We start from the raw sequence: 27,152 nt of genomic DNA, 5'->3' as shown, positions 1-27,152 counted from the left end.
CCATACTTCATAACGTGGAGGTAGGTGTGTGTGTGTGGGGTACATACCCATACTCCATAACGTGGAGGTCGGTGTGTGTGTGTGGGGTACATACCCATACTCCATAACGTGGAGGTCGGTGTGTGTGTGTGTGGGGTACATACCCATACTCCATAACGTGGAGGTAGGTGTGTGTGTGGGGTACATACCCATACTCCATAACGTGGAGGTGTGTGTGTGTGTGTGGTACATACCCATACCTTATAACGTGGAGGTGTGTGTGTGTGTGTGTGGGGTACATACCCATACTCCATAACGTGGAGGTAGGTGTGTGTGTGTGTGGGGTACATACCCATACCTCATAACGTGGAGGTGTGTGTGTGTGTGTGTGTGTGGGGTACATACCCATACTCCATAACGTGGAGGTAGGTGTGTGGGGTACATACCCATACTCCATAACGTGGAGGTAGGTGTGTGTGTGTGGGGTACGTACCCATACTTCATAACGTAGAGGTGTGTGTGTGTGGGGTACATACCCATACTCCATAACGTGGAGGTAGGTGTGTGTGTGTGGGGTACATACCCATACTCCATAACGTGGAGGTAGGTGTGTGTGTGTGTGTGTGTGTGGGGTACATACCCATACTCCATAACGTGGAGGTAGGTGTGTGTGTGTGTGGGGTACATACCCATACCTCATAACGTGGAGGTGTGTGTGTGTGTGTGTGTGTGGGGTACATACCCATACTCCATAACGTGGAGGTAGGTGTGTGTGTGTGTGTGTGGGGTACGTACCCATACTTCATAACGTGGAGGTAGGGGGTGTGTGTGGGGTACATACCCATACTCCATAACGTGGAGGTAGGTGTGTGTGTGTGGGGTACGTACCCATACTCCATAACGTGGAGGTAGGTGTGTGTGTGTGGGGTACGTACCCATACTCCATAACGTGGAGGTAGGTGTGTGTGTGGGGTACATACCCATACTCCATAACGTGGAGGTAGGTGTGTGTGTGGGGTACATACCCATACTCCATAACGTGGAGGTAGGTGTGTGTGTGTGGGGTACGTACCCATACTTCATAACGTGGAGGTGTGTGTGTGTGTGTGTGTGTGTGTGTGTGGGGTACATACCCATACTCCATAACGTGGAGGTAGGTGTGTGTGTGTGGGGTACATACCCATACTCCATAACGTGGAGGTAGGTGTGTGTGTGGGGTACATACCCATACTCCATAACGTGGAGGTAGGTGTGTGGGGTACATACCCATACTCCATAACGTGGAGGTAGGTGTGTGTGTGTGTGTGTGTGTGTGGGGTACATACCCATACTCCATAACGTGGAGGTAGGTGTGTGGGGTACATACCCATACTCCATAACGTGGAGGTAGGTGTGTGTGTGTGGGGTACATACCCATACTCCATAACGTGGAGGTAGGTGTGTGTGTGGGGTACATACCCATACTCCATAACGTGGAGGTAGGTGTGTGTGTGTGTGTGGGGTACGTACCCATACTTCATAACGTGGAGGTAGGTGTGTGTGTGAGGTACGTACCCATACTCCATAACGTGGAGGTAGGTGTGTGGGGTACGTACCCATACTTCATAACGTGGAGGTGTGTGTGTGTGTGTGTGTGTGTGTGTGTGTGTGTGTGTGTGTGTGGGGTACATACCCATACTCCATAACGTGGAGGTAGGTGTGTGGGGTACATACCCATACTCCATAACGTGGAGGTAGGTGTGTGTGTGTGTGTGTGGGGTACATACCCATACTCCATAACGTGGAGGTAGGTGTGTGTGTGGGGTACGTACCCATACTCCATAACGTGGAGGTAGGTGTGTGTGTGTGGGGTACATACCCATACCTCATAACGTGGAGGTGTGTGTGTGTGTGTGTGGGGTACATACCCATACTCCATAACGTGGAGGTAGGTGTGTGTGTGTGTGTGTGGGGTACGTACCCATACCTCATAACGTGGAGGTGTGTGTGTGTGTGTGTGTGGGGTACATACCCATACCTCATAACGTGGAGGTGTGTGTGTGTGTGTGTGGGGTACATACCCATACTTCATAACGTGGAGGTAGGTGTGTGTGTGTGGGGTACATACCCATACTCCATAACGTGGAGGTAGGTGTGTGTGTGTGGGGTACGTACCCATACTTCATAACGTGGAGGTGTGTGTGTGTGTGTGTGTGTGGGGGGTACATACCCATACTCCATAACGTGGAGGTAGGTGTGTGTGTGGGGTACGTACCCATACTTCATAACGTGGAGGTGCGTGTGTGTGGGGTACGTACCCATACTCCATAACGTGGAGGTAGGTGTGTGTGTGTGTGTGTGTGTGGGGTACGTACCCATACTTCATAACGTGGAGGTAGGTGTGTGTGTGGGGTACGTACCCATACTCCATAACGTGGAGGTAGGTGTGTGTGTGGGGTACGTACCCATACTCCATAACGTGGAGGTGTGTGTGTGTGTGTGTGTGTGTGTGTGTGTGTGTGTGTGTGTGTGTGTGTGTGTGTGGGGTACATACCCATACTCCATAACGTGGAGGTAGGTGTGTGGGGTACATACCCATACTCCATAACGTGGAGGTAGGTGTGTGGGGTACATACCCATACTCCATAACGTGGAGGTAGGTGTGTGTGTGTGTGTGTGGGGTACATACCCATACTCCATAACGTGGAGGTAGGTGTGTGTGTGGGGTACGTACCCATACTCCATAACGTGGAGGTAGGTGTGTGTGTGTGGGGTACATACCCATACCTCATAACGTGGAGGTGTGTGTGTGTGTGTGTGGGGTACATACCCATACCTCATAACGTGGAGGTGTGTGTGTGTGTGTGTGGGGTACATACCCATACTCCATAACGTGGAGGTAGGTGTGTGTGTGTGTGTGTGGGGTACGTACCCATACCTCATAACGTGGAGGTGTGTGTGTGTGTGTGTGTGGGGTACATACCCATACCTCATAACGTGGAGGTGTGTGTGTGTGTGTGTGGGGTACATACCCATACTTCATAACGTGGAGGTAGGTGTGTGTGTGTGGGGTACATACCCATACTCCATAACGTGGAGGTAGGTGTGTGTGTGTGGGGTACGTACCCATACTTCATAACGTGGAGGTGTGTGTGTGTGTGTGTGTGTGGGGGGTACATACCCATACTCCATAACGTGGAGGTAGGTGTGTGGGGGGTACATACCCATACTCCATAACGTGAAGGTAGGTGTGTGGGGTACATACCCATACTCCATAACGTGGAGGTAGGTGTGTGTGTGGGGTACGTACCCATACTTCATAACGTGGAGGTGCGTGTGTGTGGGGTACATACCCATACTCCATAACGTGGAGGTAGGTGTGTGTGTGTCGGGTACATACCCATACTCCATAACGTGGAGGTAGGTGTGTGTGTGTGTGGGGTACGTACCCATACTCCATAACGTGGAGGTAGGTGTGTGTGTGTGGGGTACGTACCCATACTCCATAACGTGGAGGTAGGTGTGTGTGTGTGGGGTACATACCCATACTCCATAACGTTGAGGTAGGTGTGTGTGTGTGTGTGTGTGTGGGGTACGTACCCATACTTCATAACGTGGAGGTAGGTGTGTGTGTGGGGTACGTACCCATACTCCATAACGTGGAGGTAGGTGTGTGTGTGGGGTACGTACCCATACTCCATAACGTGGAGGTAGGTGTGTGTGTGTGGGGTACGTACCCATACTTCATAACGTGGAGGTGTGTGTGTGTGTGTGTGTGGGGTACATACCCATACCTCATAACGTGGAGGTGTGTGTGTGTGTGGGGTACATACCCATACTCCATAACGTGGAGGTAGGTGTGTGTGTGTGTGTGTGTGGGGTACGTACCCATACCTCATAACGTGGAGGTGTGTGTGTGTGTGTGTGGGGTACATACCCATACCTCATAACGTGGAGGTGTGTGTGTGTGTGGGGTACATACCCATACTTCATAACGTGGAGGTAGGTGTGTGTGTGTGGGGTACATACCCATACTCCATAACGTGGAGGTAGGTGTGTGTGTGTGGGGTACGTACCCATACTCCATAACGTGGAGGTGTGTGTGTGTGGGGGGGGTACATACCCATACTCCATAACGTGGAGGTAGGTGTGTGGGGGGTACATACCCATACTCCATAACGTGGAGGTAGGTGTGTGGGGTACATACCCATACTCCATAACGTGGAGGTAGGTGTGTGTGTGGGGTACGTACCCATACTTCATAACGTGGAGGTGCGTGTGTGTGGGGTACGTACCCATACTCCATAACGTGGAGGTAGGTGTGTGTGTGTGGGGTACATACCCATACTCCATAACGTGGAGGTAGGTGTGTGTGTGTGTGTGTGGGGTACGTACCCATACTTCATAACGTGGAGGTAGGTGTGTGTGTGGGGTACGTACCCATACTCCATAACGTGGAGGTAGGTGTGTGTGTGGGGTACGTACCCATACTCCATAACGTGGAGGTAGGTGTGTGTGTGTGGGGTACATACCCATACTCCATAACGTGGAGGTAGGTGTGTGTGTGTGGGGTACGTACCCATACTTCATAACGTGGAGGTGTGTGTGTGTGTGTGGGGTACGTACCCATACTTCATAACGTGGAGGTGTGTGTGTGGGGTACATACCCATACTCCATAACGTGGAGGTAGGTGTGTGTGTGTGTGTGTGGGGTACGTACCCATACTTCATAACGTGGAGGTAGGTGTGTGTGTGGGGTACATACCCATACTCCATAACGTGGAGGTAGGTGTGTGTGTGTGTGTGTGGGGTACGTACCCATACTTCATAACGTGGAGGTAGGTGTGTGTGTGGGGTACGTACCCATACTCCATAACGTGGAGGTAGGTGTGTGTGTGGGGTACGTACCCATACTTCATAACGTGGAGGTAGGTGTGTGTGTGGGGTACGTACCCATACTCCATAACGTGGAGGTAGGTGTGTGTGTGTGTGTGTGTGGGGTACGTACCCATACTTCATAACGTGGAGGTAGGTGTGTGTGTGGGGTACGTACCCATACTCCATAACGTGGAGGTAGGTGTGTGTGTGGGGTACGTACCCATACTTCATAACGTGGAGGTAGGTGTGTGTGTGTGTGTGTGTGGGGTACGTACCCATACTTCATAACGTGGAGGTAGGTGTGTGTGTGTGTGTGTGGGGTACGTACCCATACTTCATAACGTGGAGGTAGGTGTGTGTGTGTGTGTGTGGGGTACGTACCCATACTTCATAACGTGAAGGTTCCATAGCTTCATCACCTCCTTCTCTCCATCGTTCACGTCTGTAAACTCCTGGATTTGCTGTAGACAGAACAACAGTCAGAGTGGATCCAGAGTCAAGTTGGAGACTCCAAACCCAATGTCAGTGTGGCTCTGTAATACCTACAGTCTGTAATGGTAATGTAATGGTAGACCTGGGTTTGTATGGGCCTAATACCTACAGTCTGTAATGGTAATGTAATGGTAGACCTGGGTTTGTATGGGCCTAATACCTACAGTCTGTAATGGTAATGTAATGGTAGACCTGGGTTTGTATGGGCCTAATACCTACAGTCTGTAATGGTAATGTAATGGTAGACCTGGGTTTGTATGGGCCTAATACCTACAGTCTGTAATGGTAATGTAATGGTAGACCTGGGTTTGTATGGGCCTAATACCTACAGTCTGTAATGGTAATGTAATGGTAGACCTGGGTTTGTATGGGCCTAATACCTACAGTCTGTAATGGTAATGTAATGGTAGACCTGGGTTTGTATGGGCCTAATACCTACAGTCTGTAATGGTAATGTAATGGTAGACCTGGGTTTGTATGGGCCTAATACCTACAGTCTGTAATGGTAATGTAATGGTAGACCTGGGTTTGTATGGGCCTAATACCTACAGTCTGTAATGGTAATGTAATGGTAGACCTGGGTTTGTATGGGCCTAATACCTACAGTCTGTAATGTGGTAGCTAGCTACCTGCCCAGTGTATCGCACCACGTGTGGTAGCTAGCTACCTGCCCAGTGTCTCTCACCACGTGTGGTGCTAGCTACCTGCCCAGTGTATCGCACCACGTGTGGTAGCTAGCTACCTGCCCAGTGTCTCTCACCACGTGTGGTAGCTAGCTACCTGCCCAGTGTCTCTTACCACGTGTGGTAGCTAGCTACCTGCCCAGTGTATCGCACCACGTGTGGTAGCTAGCTACCTGCCCAGTGTATCGCACCACGTGTGGTGCTAGCTACCTGCTCAGTGTCTCTCACCACGTGTGGTAGCTAGCTACCTGCTCAGTGTCTCTCACCACGTGTGGTAGCTAGCTACCTGCTCAGTGTATCTCACCACGTGTGGTAGCTAGCTACCTGCTCAGTGTATCTCACCACGTGTGGTAGCTAGCTACCTGCTCAGTGTCTCTCACCACGTGTGGTAGCTAGCTACCTGCTCAGTGTCTCTCACCACGTGTGGTAGCTAGCTACCTGCTCAGTGTATCTCACCACGTGTGGTAGCTAGCTGCTCAGTGTGTGTTTGCGTCTCTCACCATGATGGTCCTCTCTCGGAGCCAGAAGGGGTCCGTCTCATCCTCACTGTCGTGATCTACCTCCTGGGGTGTTTTGGGGGTACAGCTGTCTGAGCGGAAGTAGAGGCGGTTGTGACCAGGGATGATTCTCTGCTGGTCTCCCTCTCCTCCTTCTCCATCAGCCTCCAGGAACTCACACAGACTGGGGGGGAGAACACGCTTAGGTCTGGGGGGAGGAGAGGGAGGGCTTAGTAAGTGACTGTCAATTGTACCTGCATACACCATTGTGCATACATACATGCTTTAGCCTACAGGAAGAGAGGAGATGGGTAGGGGGATTTAGAGAGAGGTAAAGATCCTACAGGAAAGAGAACAGAGGAGAGGAGTACAGGGAAAGAGAGAGGTAAAGATCCTACAGGAAGGAGAACAGAGGAGAGGAGTACAGGGAAAGAGAGAGGTAAAGATCCTACAGGAAGGAGAACAGAGGAGAGGAGTACAGGGAAAGAGAGAGGTAAAGATCCTTCAGGAAGGAGAACAGAGGAGAGGAGTACAGGGAAAGAGAGAGGTAAAGATCCTACAGGAAGGAGAACAGAGGAGAGGAGTACAGGGAAAGAGAGAGGTAAAGATCCTACAGGAAGGAGAACAGAAGAGAGGAGTACAGGGAAAGAGAGAGGTAAAGATCCTACAGGAAGGAGAACAGAGGAGAGGGGTACAGGGAAAGAGAGAGGTAAAGATGGATGTTCAAAGCAGCACTTATTTCTCAATGCCAGAAACACATATAGTAGTAACTTAGAGCACCCCAAGAAAACATTCCCAAATTACAAACTCTGAAATCAATTGTTATAATATTATGTTGTTCTAAAAGTTGGGTTTGAGGTTCTCTCCAAATCAGCTCTAACTTTGGAAAATATCCTACAACGCCCCGTGGTCAGCATCACACCATGAATGAAAAAAAAATAAGATTGTGAGAATGAGGCGGAAGAATTGGTCCCACACTGCTAACCTTATGCCTAACCTTGACCTTAAATTAAGACCAAAAAGCACATTTTTGTTTTCATGAATTGATAGGATAAAGACAATTTTGACTGTGTCTGTGGTACACTATATACACAAAAGTATATGGACACCCCTTCAAACGAGTGGATTGGTCTATTTCAGCCACACCCGTTGCTGACAGGTGTATAAAATCAAGCAAACAGCCATGCAATCTCCAGAGACAAACATTGTCAGTAGAATGGCCTTACTGAAGAGCTCAGTGACATTCAAAGTGGCACCATCCTAGGATGCCACCTTTCCAACAAGTCAGTTCGTCAAATGTTTGCCCTGGTCAACTCAAAGTACAGTTATTGTGAAGTGGAAATGTCTAGGAGCAACAACGGCTCAGCCGCAAAATGGTAGGCCACACAAGCTCACAGAAAGTGTAGGGGGATGAAACGTGTAGCGTGTAAAAATTGTCTGTCCTCAGTTGCAAGACTTACTACCGAGTTCCAAACTGCCTCTGGAAGCAACGTCAGCACAAGAACTGCTCGCAGGGAGCTTCATAATGGGTTCGGACTAGGCCCCTTAGTTCAAGGGAAGGGAAATCTTAATGCTACAGGATACAATGACATTCTAGACAATTCTGTGCTTCCAACTTTGGGGAAGGCCCTTTCCTGTTTCAACATGACCCGCGTACACAAATCAAGGTCCACACAGAAATTATTTGCCAAGATCGGTGTGGAAGAACTTGACTGGCCTGCACAGAGCCCTGACCTCAGCCCCGATCTCACTAATGCTCTTGTGGCTGAATAGAAGCAAGTCCCTGCAGCCATGTTCCAACATCTAGTGGAAAGCCTTCCCAGAAGAGTGGAGGCTGTTATAGCAGTAAAGAGGGGACCAACTCCATATTAATGCCCAGGATTTTGAAATTAGATGTTCAACGAGCAAGGGTCCACATACCTTTGGTCATGTAGTGTAACTAGTGGAAACCGGGCGTCTAGTAGTCAATCTGCGGAGCACCTTTCATCCCTGAGAACTTCCACGGCTATCAACAATGGAAGGAGTACTTCAGCAAGAAGTTGCTCCTCAAAGTGGATGCTGTCCCCACCAGCAATGTGGCTTCTAAAGCATCTCAAACAGCCAGCAGCACCAGCAGAGACCAAGCATTAACACAGACTTCAGTGAGCATGGAGGTCAACCGGGTAAACGAAAGAGCTAACTTGCTTCGTCCATGCTAACGTTAGCTAGCTATAGCACATTTATTTCACGTCTTCCATTTAAAGAACAGTGATAAAACTAACCAAATGTAAAACACGTCTGACAGCTGTTGGTAGCTAACGGCTAATCATATTATAGATAGTACAAGTACAAGCCTATGGGAAAGAGTCGTTTTGGCAGCGACCGAGGTCACCGTTACTGTACAGTGAAGAGCGTTCTCAAGGTGTTTGTGGGGGCTGTGCGTTCAGGTAATTCAGCCTTTCTATGTCTCCAGGGGAGTTCTCTACACAGCCTGCCGAGTGCAGGCTAAACTGAAATGTGACGCATCGGCCATGGATCCGATTGCGGATCTGGTGTCATTTCGGAGAAGCCCCAGAGCCATGATTTCTTTGGAGGGGTGAATGTGGATTTTGCTCATTGGGGCACGTTTTTATTCATTTACTTTAGGATTTATGTTGTCACAGTGGCTTCTTGTTGAAGAGGCAGCTGCTAACGTTAGCATAGCCAACTATAGCAAGGTCTTCCTCCATTTCTGAATGAATTTGTGGCCATTTCTTTCAAGCTAGCAACATAAGTGAGCTGCTATATGTCCATAACATAGCTAAGTTTGTCACTGGTGCGGCCTAGTAAAGGGAGCAAGCTAGACAGGAAACCAGAACCGGGAAGAGATGGAGGACAGAACTCACTTTGTATCATCTGCTGCTGGCTTGCTAATGTTCACTCAAATAAGTTGTTCCACATATAAATGATGTAATTAGATTTATACTCTATAAAGATTGCAATTGTGAAGCTCTGCAGTAGACTACAGCCAGACAATATGTTCCTCCACCATGTACAGTAGACTACAGACAATATGTTCCCCCACCATGTACAGTAGACTACAGACAATATGTTCCTCCATCATGTACAGTAGACTACAGACAATATGTTCCTCCACCATGTACAGTAGACTACAGACAATATGTTCCTCCACCATGTACAGTAGACTACAGACAATATGTTCCTCCACCATGTACAGTAGACTACAGACAATATGTTCCTCCACCATGTACAGTAGACTACAGACAATATGTTCCTCCACCATGTACAGTAGACTACAGACAATATGTTCCTCCACCATGTACAGTAGACTACAGACAATATGTTTCCTCCACCATGTACAGTAGACTACAGACAATATGTTCCTCCACCATGTACAGTAGACTACAGACAATATGTTCCTCCACCATGTACAGTAGACTACAGACAATATGTTCCTCCACCATGTACAGTAGACTACAGACAATATGTTCCTCCATCATGTACAGTAGACTACAGACAATATGTTCCTCCACCATGTACAGTAGACTACAGACAATATGTTCCTCCACCATGTACACTAGACTACAGACAATATGTTCCTCCACCATGTACAGTAGACTACAGACAATATGTTCCTCCACCATGTACAGTAGACTACAGACAATATGTTCCTCCACCATGTACAGTAGACTACAGACAATATGTTCCTCCACCATGTACAGTAGACTACAGACAATATGTTCCTCCACCATGTACAGTAGACTACAGACAATATGTTCCTCCACCATGTACAGTAGACTACAGACAATATGTTCCCCCACCATGTACAGTAGACTACAGACAATATGTTCCTCCACCATGTACAGTAGACTACAGACAATATGTTCCTCCACCATGTACAGTAGACTACAGACAATAGCTTACCATCTTGCGTTCAGGCTTTCCAACAGTCTTCTTATATTTTACAATTGTAAAGTAACAAACCATTGTTGAAGTCAGAACCCATGTATATTAGTTAACATACAGCAGCAACTACATACATATCTGATAGGTCCCTTTATCTGCTACCTGGACTTCAATGAATTGAATTGGCCTTTACGACTATAGGGGTGTGTGTTACCTGCAGATGAACATGTGTGTGTGTGTGTGTGTGTGTGTGTGTGTGTGTGTGTGTGAGAGACCCAGACGTGTGTACCCAGCTACCTGCAGACGAGGATGTGTGTGTGTGTGTGTGTGTGTGTGAGACCCAGCTACCTGCAGACGAGGATGTATGTGTGTGTGTGTGTGTGTGTGAGACCCAGCTACCTGCAGACGAGGATGTGTGTGTGTGTGTGTGTGTGAGACCCAGCTACCTGCAGACGAGGATGTGTGTGTGTGTGTGTGTGTGTGTGTGTGTGTGAGACCCAGCTACCTGCAGACGAGGATGTGTGTGTGTGTGTGTGTGTGTGTGTGTGAGACCCAGCTACCTGCAGACGAGGATGTGTGTGACAGGCGATCTCTTGACGGGTCCGTTCCTGCTGAAGGCGAAGCCGGGCTGACTGTGAATATCCTGAGGATTCCCAGCATACGCCCCGTCGTAACGCTCATTAATAGACACGTCTATCCTCGCTCCTTTAGGGTGGGGCTGGGGAGGAGGTCATAGAACATGTCAATCACAACGGACCTGATTAATAACTAGCCCTTATTCAGCTCCTGACATTACACCCCCCCTCCCCACCCCTGGTCTCTCTCACCTCCCAGGCTGTTTACACAGCCTGCCCAATTACTGGAAAAATATCAGAACTGGGCTGCCTGTCTAAATGCAGTCATAGTTGAAGATCTGTTGTGGGTCAGTTTGAGGAGACTGCAGTCTTCCACAGTTCAGAGTGCACCAGACACACACACACACACACACACACACACACACTCTCTCTCTCTCTCTCTCTCTCTTCCCCTCTCTCGGTCTCTCTCTCACCACGTAGTTGAAGATGAATCTGCTGTGGGCCAGTTTGAGGTGTTTGAGGAGACTGTAGAGTCTCCTACAGTTCAGAGTGCACCAGGGACAGTGGAGGTCATCTCTAGCCTCAGTCTGCTGCTGTGTGTTGTGGTTATACAGGAACTAGAGAGAGGGAGAGAAGGATATAGACTATGTAATCCCACAGGAAAGGTCAGCCAGTCTGACCATAGAGTAGGAGCCAGTAGAAACTCCCCATCATAGACAGACAAGTCTGAAAAACACTGTACCAAATGGAACCCTATTGCCTATATAGTGAGCTATGGGCCCTGGTCAAATGAAGGGCACTATATAGGAAGCAGGATGCGGACCTGTTATAAAGGACCAGGTCTCTAATAACCCCCAGTCAGACCTGTTATAAAGGACCAGGTCTCTAATAACCCCCAGTCAGACCTGTTATAAAGGACCAGGTCTCTAATACCCCCCAGTCAGACCTGTTATAAAGGACCAGGTCTCTAATACCCCCCAGTCAGACCTGTTATAAAGGACCAGGTCTCTAATACCCCCCAGTCAGACCTGTTATAAAGGACCAGGTCTCTAATACCATCCACCCCCAGTCAGACCTGTTATAAAGGACCAGGTCTCTAATAACCCCCAGTCAGACCTGTTATAAAGGACCAGGTCTCTAATACCATCCACCCCCAGTCAGACCTGTTATAAAGGACCAGGTCTCTAATAACCCCCAGTCAGACCTGTTATAAAGGACCAGGTCTCTAATACCATCCACCCCCAGTCAGACCTGTTATAAAGGACCAGGTCTCTAATAACCCCCAGTCAGACCTGTTATAAAGGACCAGGTCTCTAATACCCCCCAGTCAGACCTGTTATAAAGGACCAGGTCTCTAATACCATCCACCACCAGTCAGACACATAAGAGAACAAAAGACAAGCACAACACAGCTGTGATTCAGACATGGATTGCACAATGCAATCTGCACTAAAGTCAACAATACAAGTGTGTTTCTCCCTCTCACCTGGTAGAATATGCGTAGATTGTCACTTGGTTCCTCAAGTGTGTGTTCTCGTCTCATCTGAAATTCTGTACTGCTGAAGGAGTCTTTCACAGCTACAGAGAGAGAGAGAGAGAAAACGTATACCATGTTTAAAGGGATTCTTTAACGTGTACCATGTTTAAAGGGATTCTTTAACGTGAACCATGTTTAAAGGGATTCTTTAACGTGTACCATGTTTAAAGGGATTCTTTAACGTGAACCATGTTTAAAGGGATACTTTAACGTGAACCATGTTTAAAGGGATTCTTTAACGTATACCATGTTTAAAGGGATTCTTTAACGTGAACCATGTTTAAAGGGATTCTTTAACGTGTACCATGTTTAAAGGGATACTTTAACGTGAACCATGTTTAAAGGGATTCTTTAACGTGAACCATGTTTAAAGGGATACTTTAACGTGAACCATGTTTAAAGGGATTCTTTAACGTGAACCATGTTTAAAGGGATTCTTTAACGTGTACCATGTTTAAAGGGATTCTTTAACGTGTACCATGTTTAAAGGGATTCTTTAACGTGAACCATGTTTAAAGGGATACTTTAACGTGAACCATGTTTAAAGGGATTCTTTAACGTGTACCATGTTTAAAGGGATTCTTTAACGTGTACCATGTTTAAAGGGATTCTTTAACGTGTACCATGTTTAAAGGGATTCTTTAACGTGTACCATGTTTAAAGGGATTCTTTAACGTGTACCATGTTTAAAGGGATTCTTTAACGTGTACCATGTTTAAAGGGATTCTTTAACGTGTACCATGTTTAAAGGGATTCTTTAACGTGTACCATGTTTAAAGGGATACTTTAACGTGTACCATGTTTAAAGGGATTTTTTAACGTGTACCATGTTTAAAGGGATTCTTTAACGTGTACCATGTTTAAAGGGATTCTTTAACGTGTACCATGTTTAAAGGGATTCTTTAATGTGTACCATGTTTAAAGGGATACTTTAACGTGTACCATGTTTAAAGGGATTCTTTAACGTGTACCATGTTTAAAGGGATTCTTTAACGTGTACCATGTTTAAAGGGATTCTTTAACGTGTACCATGTTTAAAGGGATACTTTAACGTGAACCATGTTTAAAGGGATTCTTTAACGTGAACCATGTTTAAAGGGATTCTTTAACGTGTACCATGTTTAAAGGGATACTTTAACGTGTACCATGTTTAAAGGGATTCTTTAACGTGAACCATGTTTAAAGGGATTCTTTAACGTGTACCATGTTTAAAGGGATTCTTTAACGTGTACCATGTTTAAAGGGATACTTCAGGATTTTGGTAATGAGGCCCTTTATCTACTTCCCCAGAATTTAGATGAACTCGTGGATAATACTTCTATTTCTCGGTGTCCAGTATTAAGGATGTTGCTAACTATCACAATTGCTAACTAATGTTCGCTAGCAGATACCACAGACTTCCAGTCATTGTGCTAACGCTAGTTCGCATTGGCTCACAAAACGACCTCTAACTTCCTTTATACCGGACGCAAAGACACAAAAATGATATTCATTTAAACATGGTTTATGTTAAAGTATCCCTTTAAATTGACATCATTTAGTGAGCTTCTACAGATCACAACAGTCCGTCTGTGTGCGCGTGCGTCGTCCGGCCCGTGTCTCACCTACGGTCTGAGTGGGTCTGAGGGAGCAGGGCCTAGGGTCGGAGGTCAGGCTGCTAGCGTCAGCGTTCCGCGTGGCGAGGGGTTTGGCCACAGGGGCCGTCGACCTATCACTGGGCTCGCCTGTCCAACGCAGCGTGAACTGGAGAGTAGGACCCTTGGAGAACGTCTCAAACGGAGGGAGGAGCTACAGAAAGTGGGGGAGGGAGAGAGAGAGACAAAGACATGAGTAAAGGGAAGTGCTGACCTCTTCCTGTCTGTTCAGAGAGGAAGACCAGGGGCCCAGGAGGAGGAGTCACACACTAGTGATGCACCGTATACAAAACTTCTGTACTTTTTTGATACAATCATTTTTATTTTCGGTACTTCTGCCAAATGTGTCTCACGGATCAAATCTGTTTATCAATGCAGTCGATGTCCCCCACGGAGTGCACCGCTCAGCCTGTACTAGAAGTCTGGACTGCATCATGTTAGATCCTCACTCAGCCTGTACTGGGAGTCTGGACTGCATCATGTTAGATCTCCACTCAGCCTGTACTGGGAGTCTGGACTGCATCATGTTAGATCTCCACTCAGCCTGTACTAGAAGTCTGGGCTGCATCATGTTAGATCCTCACTCAGCCTGTACTGGGAGTCTGGACTGCATCATGTAAGATCTCCACTCAGCCTGTACTGGGAGTCTGGGCTGCATCATGTTAGATCTCCACTCAGCCTGTACTGGGAGTCTGGACTGCATCATGTTAGATCTCCAATCAGCCTGTACTGGGAGTCTGGGCTGCATCATGTTAGATCTCCACTCAGCCTGTACTGGGAGTCTGGGCTGCATCATGTTAGATCTCCACTGGGAGTCTGGACTGCATCATGTTAGATCTCCACTCAGCCTGTACTGGGAGTCTGGACTGCATCATGTTAGATCACCACTCAGCCTGTACTGGGAGTCTGGGCTGCATCATGTTAGATCTCCACTCAGCCTGTACTGGGAGTCTGGACTGCATCATGTTAGATCTCCACTCAGCCTGTACTGGGAGTCTGGACTGCATCATGTTAGATCTCCACTCAGCCTGTACTGGGAGTCTGGACTGCATCATGTTAGATCACCACTCAGCCTGTACTGGGAGTCTGGACTGCATCATGTTAGATCTCCACTCAGCCTGTACTGGGAGTCTGGACTGCATCATGTTAGAGCTCCACTCAGCCTGTACTGGGAGTCTGGGCTGCATCATGTTAGATCTCCACTGGGAGTCTGGACTGCATCATGTTAGATCTCCACTGGGAGTCTGGACTGCATCATGTTAGATCTCCACTCAGCCTGTACTGGGAGTCTGGACTGCATCATGTTAGATCTCCACTCAGCCTGTACTGGGAGTCTGGACTGCATCATGTTAGATCTCCACTCAGCCTGTACTGGGAGTCTGGACTGCATCATGTTAGATCTCCACTGGGAGTCTGGACTGCATCATGTTAGATCTCCACTCAGCCTGTACTGGGAGTCTGGACTGCATCATGTTAGATCTCCACTCAGCCTGTACTGGGAGTCTGGACTGCATCATGTTAGATCTCCACTCAGCCTGTACTGGGAGTCTGGGCTGCATCATGTTAGATCTCCACTTAGCCTGTACTAGAAGTCTGGGCTGCATCATGTTAGATCTCCACTCAGCCTGTACTGGGAGTCTGGGCTGCATCATGTTAGATCTCCACTCAGCCTGTACTGGGAGTCTGGGCTGCATCATGTTAGATCTCCACTCAGCCTGTACTGGGAGTCTGGGCTGCATCATGTTAGATCTCCACTCAGCCTGTACTGGGAGTCTGGACTGCATCATGTTAGATCTCCACTCAGCCTGTACTGGGAGTCTGGACTACATCATGTTAGAGCTCCACTCAGCCTGTACTGGGAGTCTGGGCTGCATCATGTTAGATCTCCACTCAGCCTGTACTGGGAGTCTGGACTGCATCATGTTAGATCTCCACTCAGCCTGTACTGGGAGTCTGGGCTGCATCATGTTAGATCTCCACTCAGCCTGTACTGGGAGTCTGGGCTGCGTCATGTTAGATCTCCACTGGGAGTCTGGACAGCATCATGTTAGATCTCCACTGGGAGTCTGGACTGCATCATGTTAGATCTCCACTTAGCCTGTACTGGGAGTCTGGACTGCATCATGTTAGATCTCCACTCAGCCTGCACTGGGAGTCTGGGCTGCGTCATGTTAGATCACCACTCAGCCTGTACTGGGAGTCTGGACTGCATCATGTTAGATCTCCACTTAGCCTGTACTGGGAGTCTGGACTGCATCATGTTAGATCTCCACTCAGCCTGTACTGGGAGTCTGGACTGCATCATGTTAGATCTCCACTCAGCCTGTACTGGGAGTCTGGACTGCATCATGTTAGATCTCCACTCAGCCTGTACTGGGAGTCTGGGCTGCATCATGTTAGATCTCCACTCAGCCTGTACTGGGAGTCTGGACTGCATCATGTTAGATCTCCACTCAGCCTGTACTGGGAGTCTGGGCTGCATCATGTTAGATCTCCACTCAGCCTGTACTGGGAGTCTGGGCTGCATCATGTTAGATCTCCACTCAGCCTGTACTGGGAGTCTGGGCTGCATCATGTTAGATCTCCACTCAGCCTGTACTGGGAGTCTGGACTGCATCATGTTAGATCTCCACTCAGCCTGTACTGGGAGTCTGGGCTGCATCATGTTAGATCTCCACTCAGCCTGTACTGGGAGTCTGGGCTGCATCATGTTAGATCTCCACTCAGCCTGTACTGGGAGTCTGGGCTGCATCATGTTAGATCTCCACTCAGCCTGCACAGAAGATACCGGTAGCTTCCAGCTTTGTAGGCTAACTTTCCTTGCTAGCTTACAGCTAAAGCTAACATTTGACTACCACTAGTGGGTCATACGCAGGACCCTATTTGAAATGAGAATTCACATCATTTCATGATTCATCGTTTAAATTATTTGTATTTTTTTAAATGGCTGTTTAAAGGTTTTTACATTTGTCACATATTGAACTTCTCAGATGCCTAACTACTGAACAGAGCAGTAGCTGAGTTTATCTGTCTGGATCAAGAGCCATTCTGGGACTTTGGTTAATATACCTTTTATTTATTTACATGTTTTATTTCACCTTTATTTAACTAGGCAAGTCAGTTATAAATTCTTACTAAATTCTGATTTACAATGACGGCCTACCAAAAGGCCTCCTGTGGGGACGGGGGCTGGGATTAAAAATAAATTAGATAAAAATATAGGACAAAACACACATCACGACCAGAGAGACAACACAACACCACATAAAGAGAGACCTAAGACAACAACACAGCATGGCAGCAACACATGACAACACTACATAAAGAGAGACCTAAGACAACAACACAGCATGGCAGCAACACAACACTACATAAAGAGAGACCTAAGACAACACAGCATGGCAGCAACACATGACAACACAACACTACATAAAGAGAGACCTAAGACAACACAGCATGGCAGCAACACAACACTACATAAAGAGAGACCTAAGTCTGGTGACAACACACACGTACCTTTCCATCCAGGTTCGTTTCCCAGGTGGCTCTCTTCTTGTTGACAGGACAGTCCACCATCTGCTGCATAGACACCTCATACTCTCCATCTAACAACTGCAGACGCCTACACACACACACACACGAAAACATTAACAGCAACAGATACAGCCCATCTAACAACTGCAGACGCCTACACACACACACACACGAAAACATTAACAGCAACAGATACAGCCCATCTAACAACTGCAGACGCCTACACACACACACACGAAAACATTAACAGCAACAGATACAGCCCATCTAACAACTGCAGACGCCTACACACACACACACACACAAAAACATTAACAACAACAGATACAGCCCATCCAACAACTGCAGACGCCTGAAAGGAGGAAGGGACATTGGCCGTCTTCCAGAGCTTCAAATCAGTGATGCAGAGTGAGTCGGTTTTTGTGAAGAAAGGTGATTTCTAGATGGCCAACTGCAATGCAGTTGTTGTGGAACAAGCCCCACAGCCCGCCAGAGACGTGGAACAAGCCCCACAGTCCGCCAGAGACGTGGAACAAGCCCCACAGTTGCCCACAGTCCGCCAGAGACGTGGAACAAGCCCCACAGTCCGCCAGAGACGTGGAACAAGCCCCACAGCCCGCCAGAGACGTGGAACAAGCCCCACAGTCCGCCAGAGACGTGGAACAAGCCCCACAGTCCCCCACAGTCCGCCAGAGACGTGGAACAAGCCCCACAGTCGCCCACAGTCCGCCAGAGACGTGGAACAAGCCCCACAGCCCGCCAGAGACGTGGAACAAGCCCCACAGCCCGCCAGAGACGTGGAACAAGCCCACAGCCCGCCAGAGACGGGAACAAGCCCACAGTCCGCCAGAGACGTGGAACAAGCCCCACAGTCCGCCAGAGACGTGGAACAAGCCCCACAGTCCGCCAGAGACGTGGAACAAGCCCCACAGCCCGCCAGAGACGTGGAACAAGCCCCACAGCCCGCCAGAGACGTGGAACAAGCCCCACAGCCCGCCAGAGACGTGGAACAAGCCCCACAGCCCGCCAGAGACGTGGAACAAGCCCCACAGCCCGCCAGAGACGTGGAACAAGCCCCACAGCCCGCCAGAGACGTGGAACAAGCCCCACAGCCCGCCAGAGACGTGGAACAAGCCCCACAGCCCGCCAGAGACGTGGAACAAGCCCCACAGCCCGCCAGAGACGTGGAACAAGCCCCACAGCCCGCCAGAGACGTGGAACAAGCCCCCACAGCCCGCCAGAGACGTGGAACAAGCCCCCACAGCCCGCCAGAGACGTGGAACAAGCCCCACAGCCGCCAGAGACGTGGAACAAGCCCCACAGCCCGCCAGAGACGTGGAACAAGCCCCACAGCCCGCCAGAGACGTGGAACAAGCCCCACAGTCCGCCAGAGACGTGGAACAAGCCCCACAGCCCGCCAGAGACGTGGAACAAGCCCCACAGCCCGCCAGAGACGTGGAACAAGCCCCACAGTCCGCCAGAGACGTGGAACAAGCCCCACAGTCCGCCAGAGACGTGGAACAAGCCCCACAGTCCGCCAGAGACTTGGAACAAGCCCCACAGTCCGCCAGAGACGTGGAACAAGCCCCACAGTCCGCCAGAGACGTGGAACAAGCCCCACAGTCCGCCAGAGACGTGGAACAAGCCCCACAGTCCGCCAGAGACGTGTGCAGCGTATGAGAGGAGAATGAGAAAGAGACAGTGTGTGTAACAGAGTGAAAGACATAACAAGAACACAACCCTGTGTGTGTGTGTGTGTGTGTGTGTGTGTACCTGTTCTTATCAAACACAGTCATCTGAGCTACGAACGTTGTTTCTCCCACTTCTTCTTGTCTGACGGTGGAGCTTCTCTTCTTCCTGTTACACACATCCTCTGTACCAATACAAGACTGGGGTTAACACACACACACATCCTCTGTACCAATACAAGACTGGGGTTAACACACACACACACATCCTCTGTACCAATACAAGACTGGGGTTAACACACACACACACACATCCTCTGTACCAATACAAGACTGGGGTTAACACACACACACATCCTCTGTACCAATACAAGACTGGGGTTAACACACACACACACCCTCTGTACCAATACAAGACTGGGGTTAACACACACACACACCCTCTGTACCAATACAAGACTGGGGTTAACACACACACACATCCTCTGTACCAATACAAGACTGGGGTTAACACACACACACATCCTCTGTACCAATAAAAGACTGGGGTTAACACACACACACATCCTCTGTACCAATACAAGACTGGGGTTAACACACACACACATCCTCTGTACCAATACAAGACTGGGGTTAACACACACACACACATCCTCTGTACCAATACAAGACTGGGGTTAACACACACACACATCCTCTGTACCAATACAAGACTGGGGTTAACACACACACACACCCTCTGTACCAATACAAGACTGGGGTTAACACACACACACACCCTCTGTACCAATACAAGACTGGGGTTAACACACACACACATCCTCTGTACCAATACAAGACTGGGGTTAACACACACACACATCCTCTGTACCAATACAAGACTGGGGTTAACACACACACACACCCTCTGTACCAATACAAGACTGGTGTTAACACACACACACATCCTCTGTACCAATACAAGACTGGGGTTAACACACACACACATCCTCTTTACCAATACAAGACTGGGGTTAACACACACACACACCCTCTGTACCAATACAAGACTGGTGTTAACACACACATCCTCTGTGCCAATACAAGACTGGGGTTAACACACACACACACACACACACACACACACACACACACACAGTAATGTCTGAAACACAAAGAAGACTGGAGTTCCCCCCACCCACCATCTACCCTACTGACATGTAGTGTGACTAACTACAGCACTAAGCCTACCTATATTCTCATTGGTCTGTCCATTGACCAGTCCGTTGTGCTGCGTCCTGCCTGGTCCAGACACTCTGAACAACAGGGAGTAGGACTTGACCGTGTGGCCGTTGCTGGCATCAAACTCACTACTGGACACCACCAGAGAAGGACAGGAGCCTGGCTTGGGCTGACTGCTGGAAGTGCTGCTGTCTGGGTTCAGAGGCACCTGCTTCTTCCCTGTAGGAACCTGCTTCACTGGACAGCTCACATCCTGGAGGTGGGAGAGAAACAGGGAAGTGGGAATATGTATGGGAGAGTGGGAAGAAAAGAGAGAAAAGAGGATGAGAGAGATAGAGGGATAAAATGAGAGAAGATGTGAGCGCACACACACTTACACAAAAACACTTCCATTTGAGTCATTCAGACGCTCTCACTCTCTCTCTCTTACCTTCCTCTTCTTATGACAGACTTTAACCAGCAGCACCTCTAGAGAAACAGAGTTCTGCTCATTCTCTGAGTCTACTGATGACTTCTCTGTAGAGGGGATTAAGAAGAGAGCAACCGTCAGGATTAGAGGGGATTAAGAGAGTAACCGTCAGGATTAGAGGGGATTAAGAAGAGAGTAACCGTCAGGATTAGAGGGGATTAAGAAGAGAGTAACCGTCAGGATTAGAGGGGATTAAGAAGAGAGTAACCGTCAGGATTAGAGGGGATTAAGAAGAGAGTAACCGTCAGGATTAGAGGGGATTAAGAAGAGAGTAACCGTCAGGATTAGAGGGGATTAAGAAGAGAGTAACCATCAGGATTAGAGGGGATTAAGAAGAGAGTAACCATCAGGATTAGAGGGGATTAAGAAGAGAGTAACCGTCAGGATTAGAGGGGATTAAGAAGAGAGTAACCGTCAGGATTAGAGGGGATTAAGAAGAGAGTAACCGTCAGGATTAGAGGGGATTAAGAAGAGAGTAACCGTCAGGATTAGAGGGGATTAAGAAGAGAGTAACCGTCAGGATTAGAGGGGATTAAGAAGAGAGTAACCGTCAGGATTAGAGGGGATTAAGAAGAGAGTAACCGTCAGGATTAGAGGGGATTAAGAAGAGAGTAACCGTCAGGATTAGAGGGGATTAAGAAGAGAGTAACCGTCAGGATTAGAGGGGATTAAGAAGAGAGTAACCGTCAGGATTAGAGGGGATTAAGAAGAGAGTAACCGTCAGGATTAGAGGGATTAAGAAGAGAGTAACCGTCAGGATTAGAGGGGATTAAGAGAGTAACCGTCAGGATTAGAGGGGATTAAGAAGAGAGCAACCATCAGGATTAGAGGGGATTAAGAAGAGAGTAACCATCAGGATTAGAGGGGATTAAGAAGAGAGTAACCGTCAGGATTAGAGGGGATTAAGAAGAGAGTAACCGTCAGGATTAGAGGGGATTAAGAAGAGAGTAACCGTCAGGATTAGAGGGGAATAAGAAGAGAGTAACCGTCAGGATTAGAGGGGATTAAGAGAGTAACCTTCAGGATTAGAGGGGATTAAGAGAGTAACCGTCAGGATTAGAGGGGATTAAGAAGAGAGTAACCGTCAGGATTAGAGGGGATTAAGAGAGTAACCGTCAGGATTAGAGGGGAATAAGAAGAGAGTAACCGTCAGGATTAGAGGAGATTAAGAAGAGAGTAACCATCAGGATTAGAGGGGATTAAGAAGAGAGTAACCGTCAGGATTAGAGGGGATTAAGAAGAGAGTAACCGTCAGGATTAGAGGAGATTAAGAAGAGAGTAACCGTCAGGATTAGAGGGGAATAAAAAGAGAGTAACCGTCAGGATTTAAACTACCGTAAATTCCGGACTATAAGCCGCAACTTTTTTCCCAGGTTTTGAACCCCGCGGTTTAAACAATGACGCGGCTAATATATGGCTTTTTCCCGCTTTCAATTTTTTTTCTCTCCAAAAAAACACATTCTGTGACGTGCTCGGTTTTTTGGCGGCATGAAGCTTTCATTAGACCAATGAAATTGCCGAACGGGTTAAGGTCAAACAACTTTTTTGTTTACTGTTTAGATTAAATCGAGCGCTCTCAAACTTCCCATCGTTCTGATTACGGTAGTCATTTTGTCACCCTCATCATGGCAAAGACACGGAGAAATGCATAGGATGCAGCTTTCAAGTTGAAAGCAATTGATCTGGCTGTTGGAAAAGGAAATAGAGCTGCTGCACGGGAGCTTGGTCTTAATGAGTCGATGATAAGACGTTGGAAACAGCAGCGTGAGGAATTGACTCAGTGCAAAAAGACAACTAAAGCTTACTGCTCTTTTTTTTGTTACAAGCCGTGTTTTGTTAAAGCCTATTTATTTTTGTTACAAGCCGTGTTTCGTTAAAGCCTATTTATTTTTGTTACAAGCCGTGTTTCGTTAAAGCCTGTGTAAAGTTCATTTGTTTCAATGTACCGGTAGGCACCTGCGGCTTACAGACATGTGCGGCTTATTTATGTTCAAAATAAAATAAAAAAATTTAATTCAGTGGGTGCGGCTTATATTCAGGTGCACTTAATAGTCCGGAAATTACGGTAATAATATGCATTTAATATCTGATGAAATTGATATTTGCCATCATCCCTGCAAACAATTTAAACACTTACCGACTATCATCCCTACAAACATCAAGTTAAACACTTACCAACTATCATCAAACTAAACACTTACCAACTATCATCAAGTTAAACACTTACCAACTATCATCAAGTTAAACACTTACCAACTATCATCAAGTTAAACACTTACCAACTATCATCAAGTTAAACACTTACCAACTATCATCCCTACAAACATCAAGTTAAACACTTACCAACTTTATGAAAGAACCCAGTGAAGGTGAGTTGTAGGTGTGAAGCCAGGCTGGGGACAGAGTTATACAAGAGTTACCAAAAAGACCTTAGATCTCATTCTTTCAGGTGTGAATGGGTTTTTGGGACTGTGGATATCAAGCTCTTTGGGAGTTAAAGTAATAATCCACTCAAAAACTATATTCTGTTATTTTACTCATTGAAACAGTCCCATTTTGTTCTGCAAGTCAACGGTCAAGTACGGGACATTGGCCTGAAGTACTTTCAACAAGGAAAGTGTAGCAGGCCACATCATCACTGTATCAACAGTGGACTAATGGAAAAAGACCAGAGCTGTGTTCGAATACCCATTCTAACATACTGTATACTACATACTTAATGAGTACCCATTCTAACATACTGTATACTACATACTTAATGAGTATATACTATTAGTTCATTCTAGTATACTGTCAACAAACGGTATTGTTTCAGTTGAGCGTACTAGCTGTTCGCCTGTCTACCGGAAGTTGATGCTGTTGCTATGCAACCTCTTGCTAGCTTGTTAGCATAACAAATAACTAGCTAGACATTTTACGACTTCAGGTGTGTTCACCCAAGCTAACTGGCTAACTTGCTAGCTACTTCCAGACACAAATGAGAGAACAGCTCACTCTGACCATTTTACTCACCCTAGCAGAGCTGGTTAGGCTGTTTTCAGGTTTTCCAGATCGCTGGTGACCAACTGTGCTGTTGGCAACAATTTAATGACGCTTTTTTGCCGACGTTTACTGACAACGGCCACATTCAACTGGTGTTGAGGGTTCGTAAATTCATATACTGGCAAGTTTGATGTATAACTAGTAACGTTAGGTAGCTAGCTAACGTACCCATACATACTGCTGTAATGATATGCTATGTGTTTCGTAAGGACAGTGTCGCTAACAAATTGTCAGCCAACATAACGTTTAAGGTAACTTACATTGCTCAACATTTTGTTAACATTTGTCATAATTGGATAAAAGGAATGAATTTGTATCTACTCTCGTTGGACTTAGGCTGCCTATTTCCTCCTTTTTCTTCAAATCTGAAAACGTTGTGAAGCCACGCCCATTTTCTGAAGAACTGCATTATCGGCCCTAAAGGCACAGAAAGTGTCCACCTTTTGTATACTTCGTATTTCGGCGAATATAGTAAGACATCCAGGAACTTTGGCATTGTAACTATATCCATACTATGACCAACAAGCAAACTACATACTCAATTTACGTCACAAATAGTACGGTTAGTGCGGTTAGTATGAGTATTGGAACACAGCTCTGGAAGATAATAAATGGTCTGTTTACCTGTGTGCCTTCTGCTCAGCCCTCTTCTTCTCCACTCTGTACAGCAGGTGATCCACCCTGGAGGACTTCCTGAACCCCCCCAGAGAACCCCCCAGGGTTAATAGACAGGACACACTGGGGATTTAGACTTCATCTCAGAGGCTGTGTGCTCCTTCTCCACACTTGTGTGTTGCATACTCCACGTCAAGGATTTAACCACGCTGGAAAAGTGCCCCACCCGCTGCTCCTACAACCATCCAGTGATGTTAAATCCATGACAGGAAGTGTGAAAGTGGGAGAATCAGACGTCACCACTAAATGAAGATAAATATCGTCTTAAAGTGAGGATGAATTCAACCCAATGAGGAACTGGGCCGTGTAGCTCTATACACTCCTTGAAAATAGTAGATTTTGGGGAATTTATAAATCGCCTAAACTGTAACAGAGGCTGTACAGTAACACGCTATACATGACGTCAGAGCTCAGTGGCTGTACAGTAACATGCTATACATGATGTCAGAGCTCAGTGGCTGTACAGTAACATGCTATACATGACGTCAGAGCTCAGTGGCTGTACAGTAACACGCTATACATGACATCAGAGCTCAGTGGCTGTACAGTAACACGCTATACATGACGTCAGAGCTCAGTGGCTGTACAGTAACATGCTATACATGACGTCAGAGCTCAGTGGCTGTACAGTAACATGCTATACATGATGTCAGAGCTCAGTGGCTGTACAGTAACATGCTATACATGACATCAGAGCTCAGTGGCTGTACAGTAACATGCTATACATGACATCAGAGCTCAGTGGCTGTACAGTAACATGCTATACATGACGTCAGAGCTCAGTGGCTGTACAGTAACATGCTATACATGACATCAGAGCTCAGTGGCTGTACAGTAACACGCTATACATGACGTCAGAGCTCAGTGGCTGTACAGTAACACGCTATACATGACGTCAGAGCTCAGTGGCTGTACAGTAACATGCTATACATGACGTCAGAGCTCAGTGGCTGTACAGTAACATGCAATACATGACGTCAGAGCTCAGTGGCTGTACAGTAACATGCTATACATGATGTCAGAGCTCAGGCTCTGTTCTTCACAGCTCTGTATGGGTTTTGACTGACATCCGTTCTGAACGGTATATTACCAGAAGTTGTCCCCATCCCTCCCCCTAATTGGGCAACTTTTGTAAATGTTTTGTTGACTGAGTGAAGGAAATGCTGTGAATGAGGAGGACTCAATTTATTTAGAAAGATGAGACGTGAGGACTATAATAAATACTGCTTTGATGTGATACAAGCAAACCAATCATTTCCATATTATAAAACTCATGTCATATACTCAGTGTCAACATTCCAAGATGACATGGCGTCATACCCTGGGTTGTTCCGTCCAGAATGAGCCGGGTTTGTCACCTCGGCACACGCACCAGAACGCACTCATGACTCCTTTCTACGGGCACCAAAATTACCATCAGTTTCCCTGAATTGCCTTGTGAAAGCTTAACACTGTAATATCATATTTTATAACTTAACTTTTCATGTTGACAATAGAACAAGTTTTCACATGATGCCCACCTGACCCAGATGGCGATTGACAACAGAGTGTTTTTAGATTGTGTAAACAACAACAGTAATAGTATGATGGTGTGGATGCAGGGTTGTGTTCCTAACAAAACAACTACAAGTGTGCTGCTCCACTTCCTCAACGGCACAGAGAGGAGAGAGGAAATAAAGCACCTTGTAGTTGAAGACTTCTTTCAGACATAAAAGTGCATTGAAATGACTTAGGAACTGTGAACACTTTGGAGAGGTGTGTTGCCCCTTGGAGACACCGGTTAGTCCTCAAACTCAAATTATGTTGAAAAATGTTTTCCAGGAATATTATCATGTTACTGAATGTATTCAGAGTATTTTAATATTTCATTATCAACAAATGCAGTGAAAAGTACAGTAAATGTAAAATATACATAAAATGTTTGGATTCAGCCTTGTGGGAAAGGTGGGGATACCTAGTCAGTTGTCCAACTGAATGCCTTCAACTGAAATATGTCTTCCGCATTTAACCCAACCCCTCTGAATCAGAGAGGTGCGGAGGGCTGCCATAATCGATATCCACGTTGACGGCGCCCGGGAAACAGTGGGTTAACGCCCTTGCTCAGGGGCAGAACGACAGATTTTGACCCTGTCAGCTCTGGGATTCGATGGCCCAACGCTCTAACCACTAGGCTACCTACCTGTCAGGTGAACTGTTGTGTCCTCACCTTTAGTCTAATCATTTTCCCATAATCTCCCAACTGTTCCGTTTGCATCGCTACCATGGTTATACATTTGCTTTTCATATTTATTCCGTAAGAAACATTTCAATTCAGCCCCCCTATCCAAATAGGCCAATTCCCACCAGTGAAAAGGATTAACGGAAAGATACACCTATTATTTAAA

General features: G+C 47.0%; 1 protein-coding gene across 1 annotated transcript in view; it reads right to left on the bottom strand.

Moving 5' to 3' along the window:
• Nucleotides 1-27,152, bottom strand: part of LOC115153474 (polycomb protein suz12-A) — a 39,324-nt gene that overhangs the window by 7,511 nt on the left and 4,661 nt on the right. Inside the window, exons 4-15 of the mRNA XM_029699314.1 lie at nt 24,718-24,786; nt 23,395-23,444; nt 21,013-21,098; nt 20,592-20,835; nt 19,447-19,546; nt 17,656-17,761; nt 14,110-14,293; nt 12,455-12,546; nt 11,442-11,585; nt 10,954-11,111; nt 6,512-6,716; nt 5,218-5,297 (exon numbers count right to left, since the gene is read on the bottom strand). Of these exons, the coding sequence (XP_029555174.1) occupies nt 5,218-5,297; nt 6,512-6,716; nt 10,954-11,111; nt 11,442-11,585; nt 12,455-12,546; nt 14,110-14,293; nt 17,656-17,761; nt 19,447-19,546; nt 20,592-20,835; nt 21,013-21,098; nt 23,395-23,444; nt 24,718-24,786 (1,518 nt within the window). The remainder of the gene's footprint in view (nt 1-5,217; nt 5,298-6,511; nt 6,717-10,953; nt 11,112-11,441; nt 11,586-12,454; nt 12,547-14,109; nt 14,294-17,655; nt 17,762-19,446; nt 19,547-20,591; nt 20,836-21,012; nt 21,099-23,394; nt 23,445-24,717; nt 24,787-27,152) is intronic.

Source organism: Salmo trutta, chromosome 1 (assembly GCF_901001165.1).
Source record: "Salmo trutta chromosome 1, fSalTru1.1, whole genome shotgun sequence".
In the NCBI taxonomy this organism is placed as follows: Eukaryota; Metazoa; Chordata; class Actinopteri; order Salmoniformes; family Salmonidae; genus Salmo; species Salmo trutta.
The sequence above is the reverse complement of the archived record's forward strand: the minus strand, read 5'-3'. Positions and strand labels throughout refer to the sequence as shown.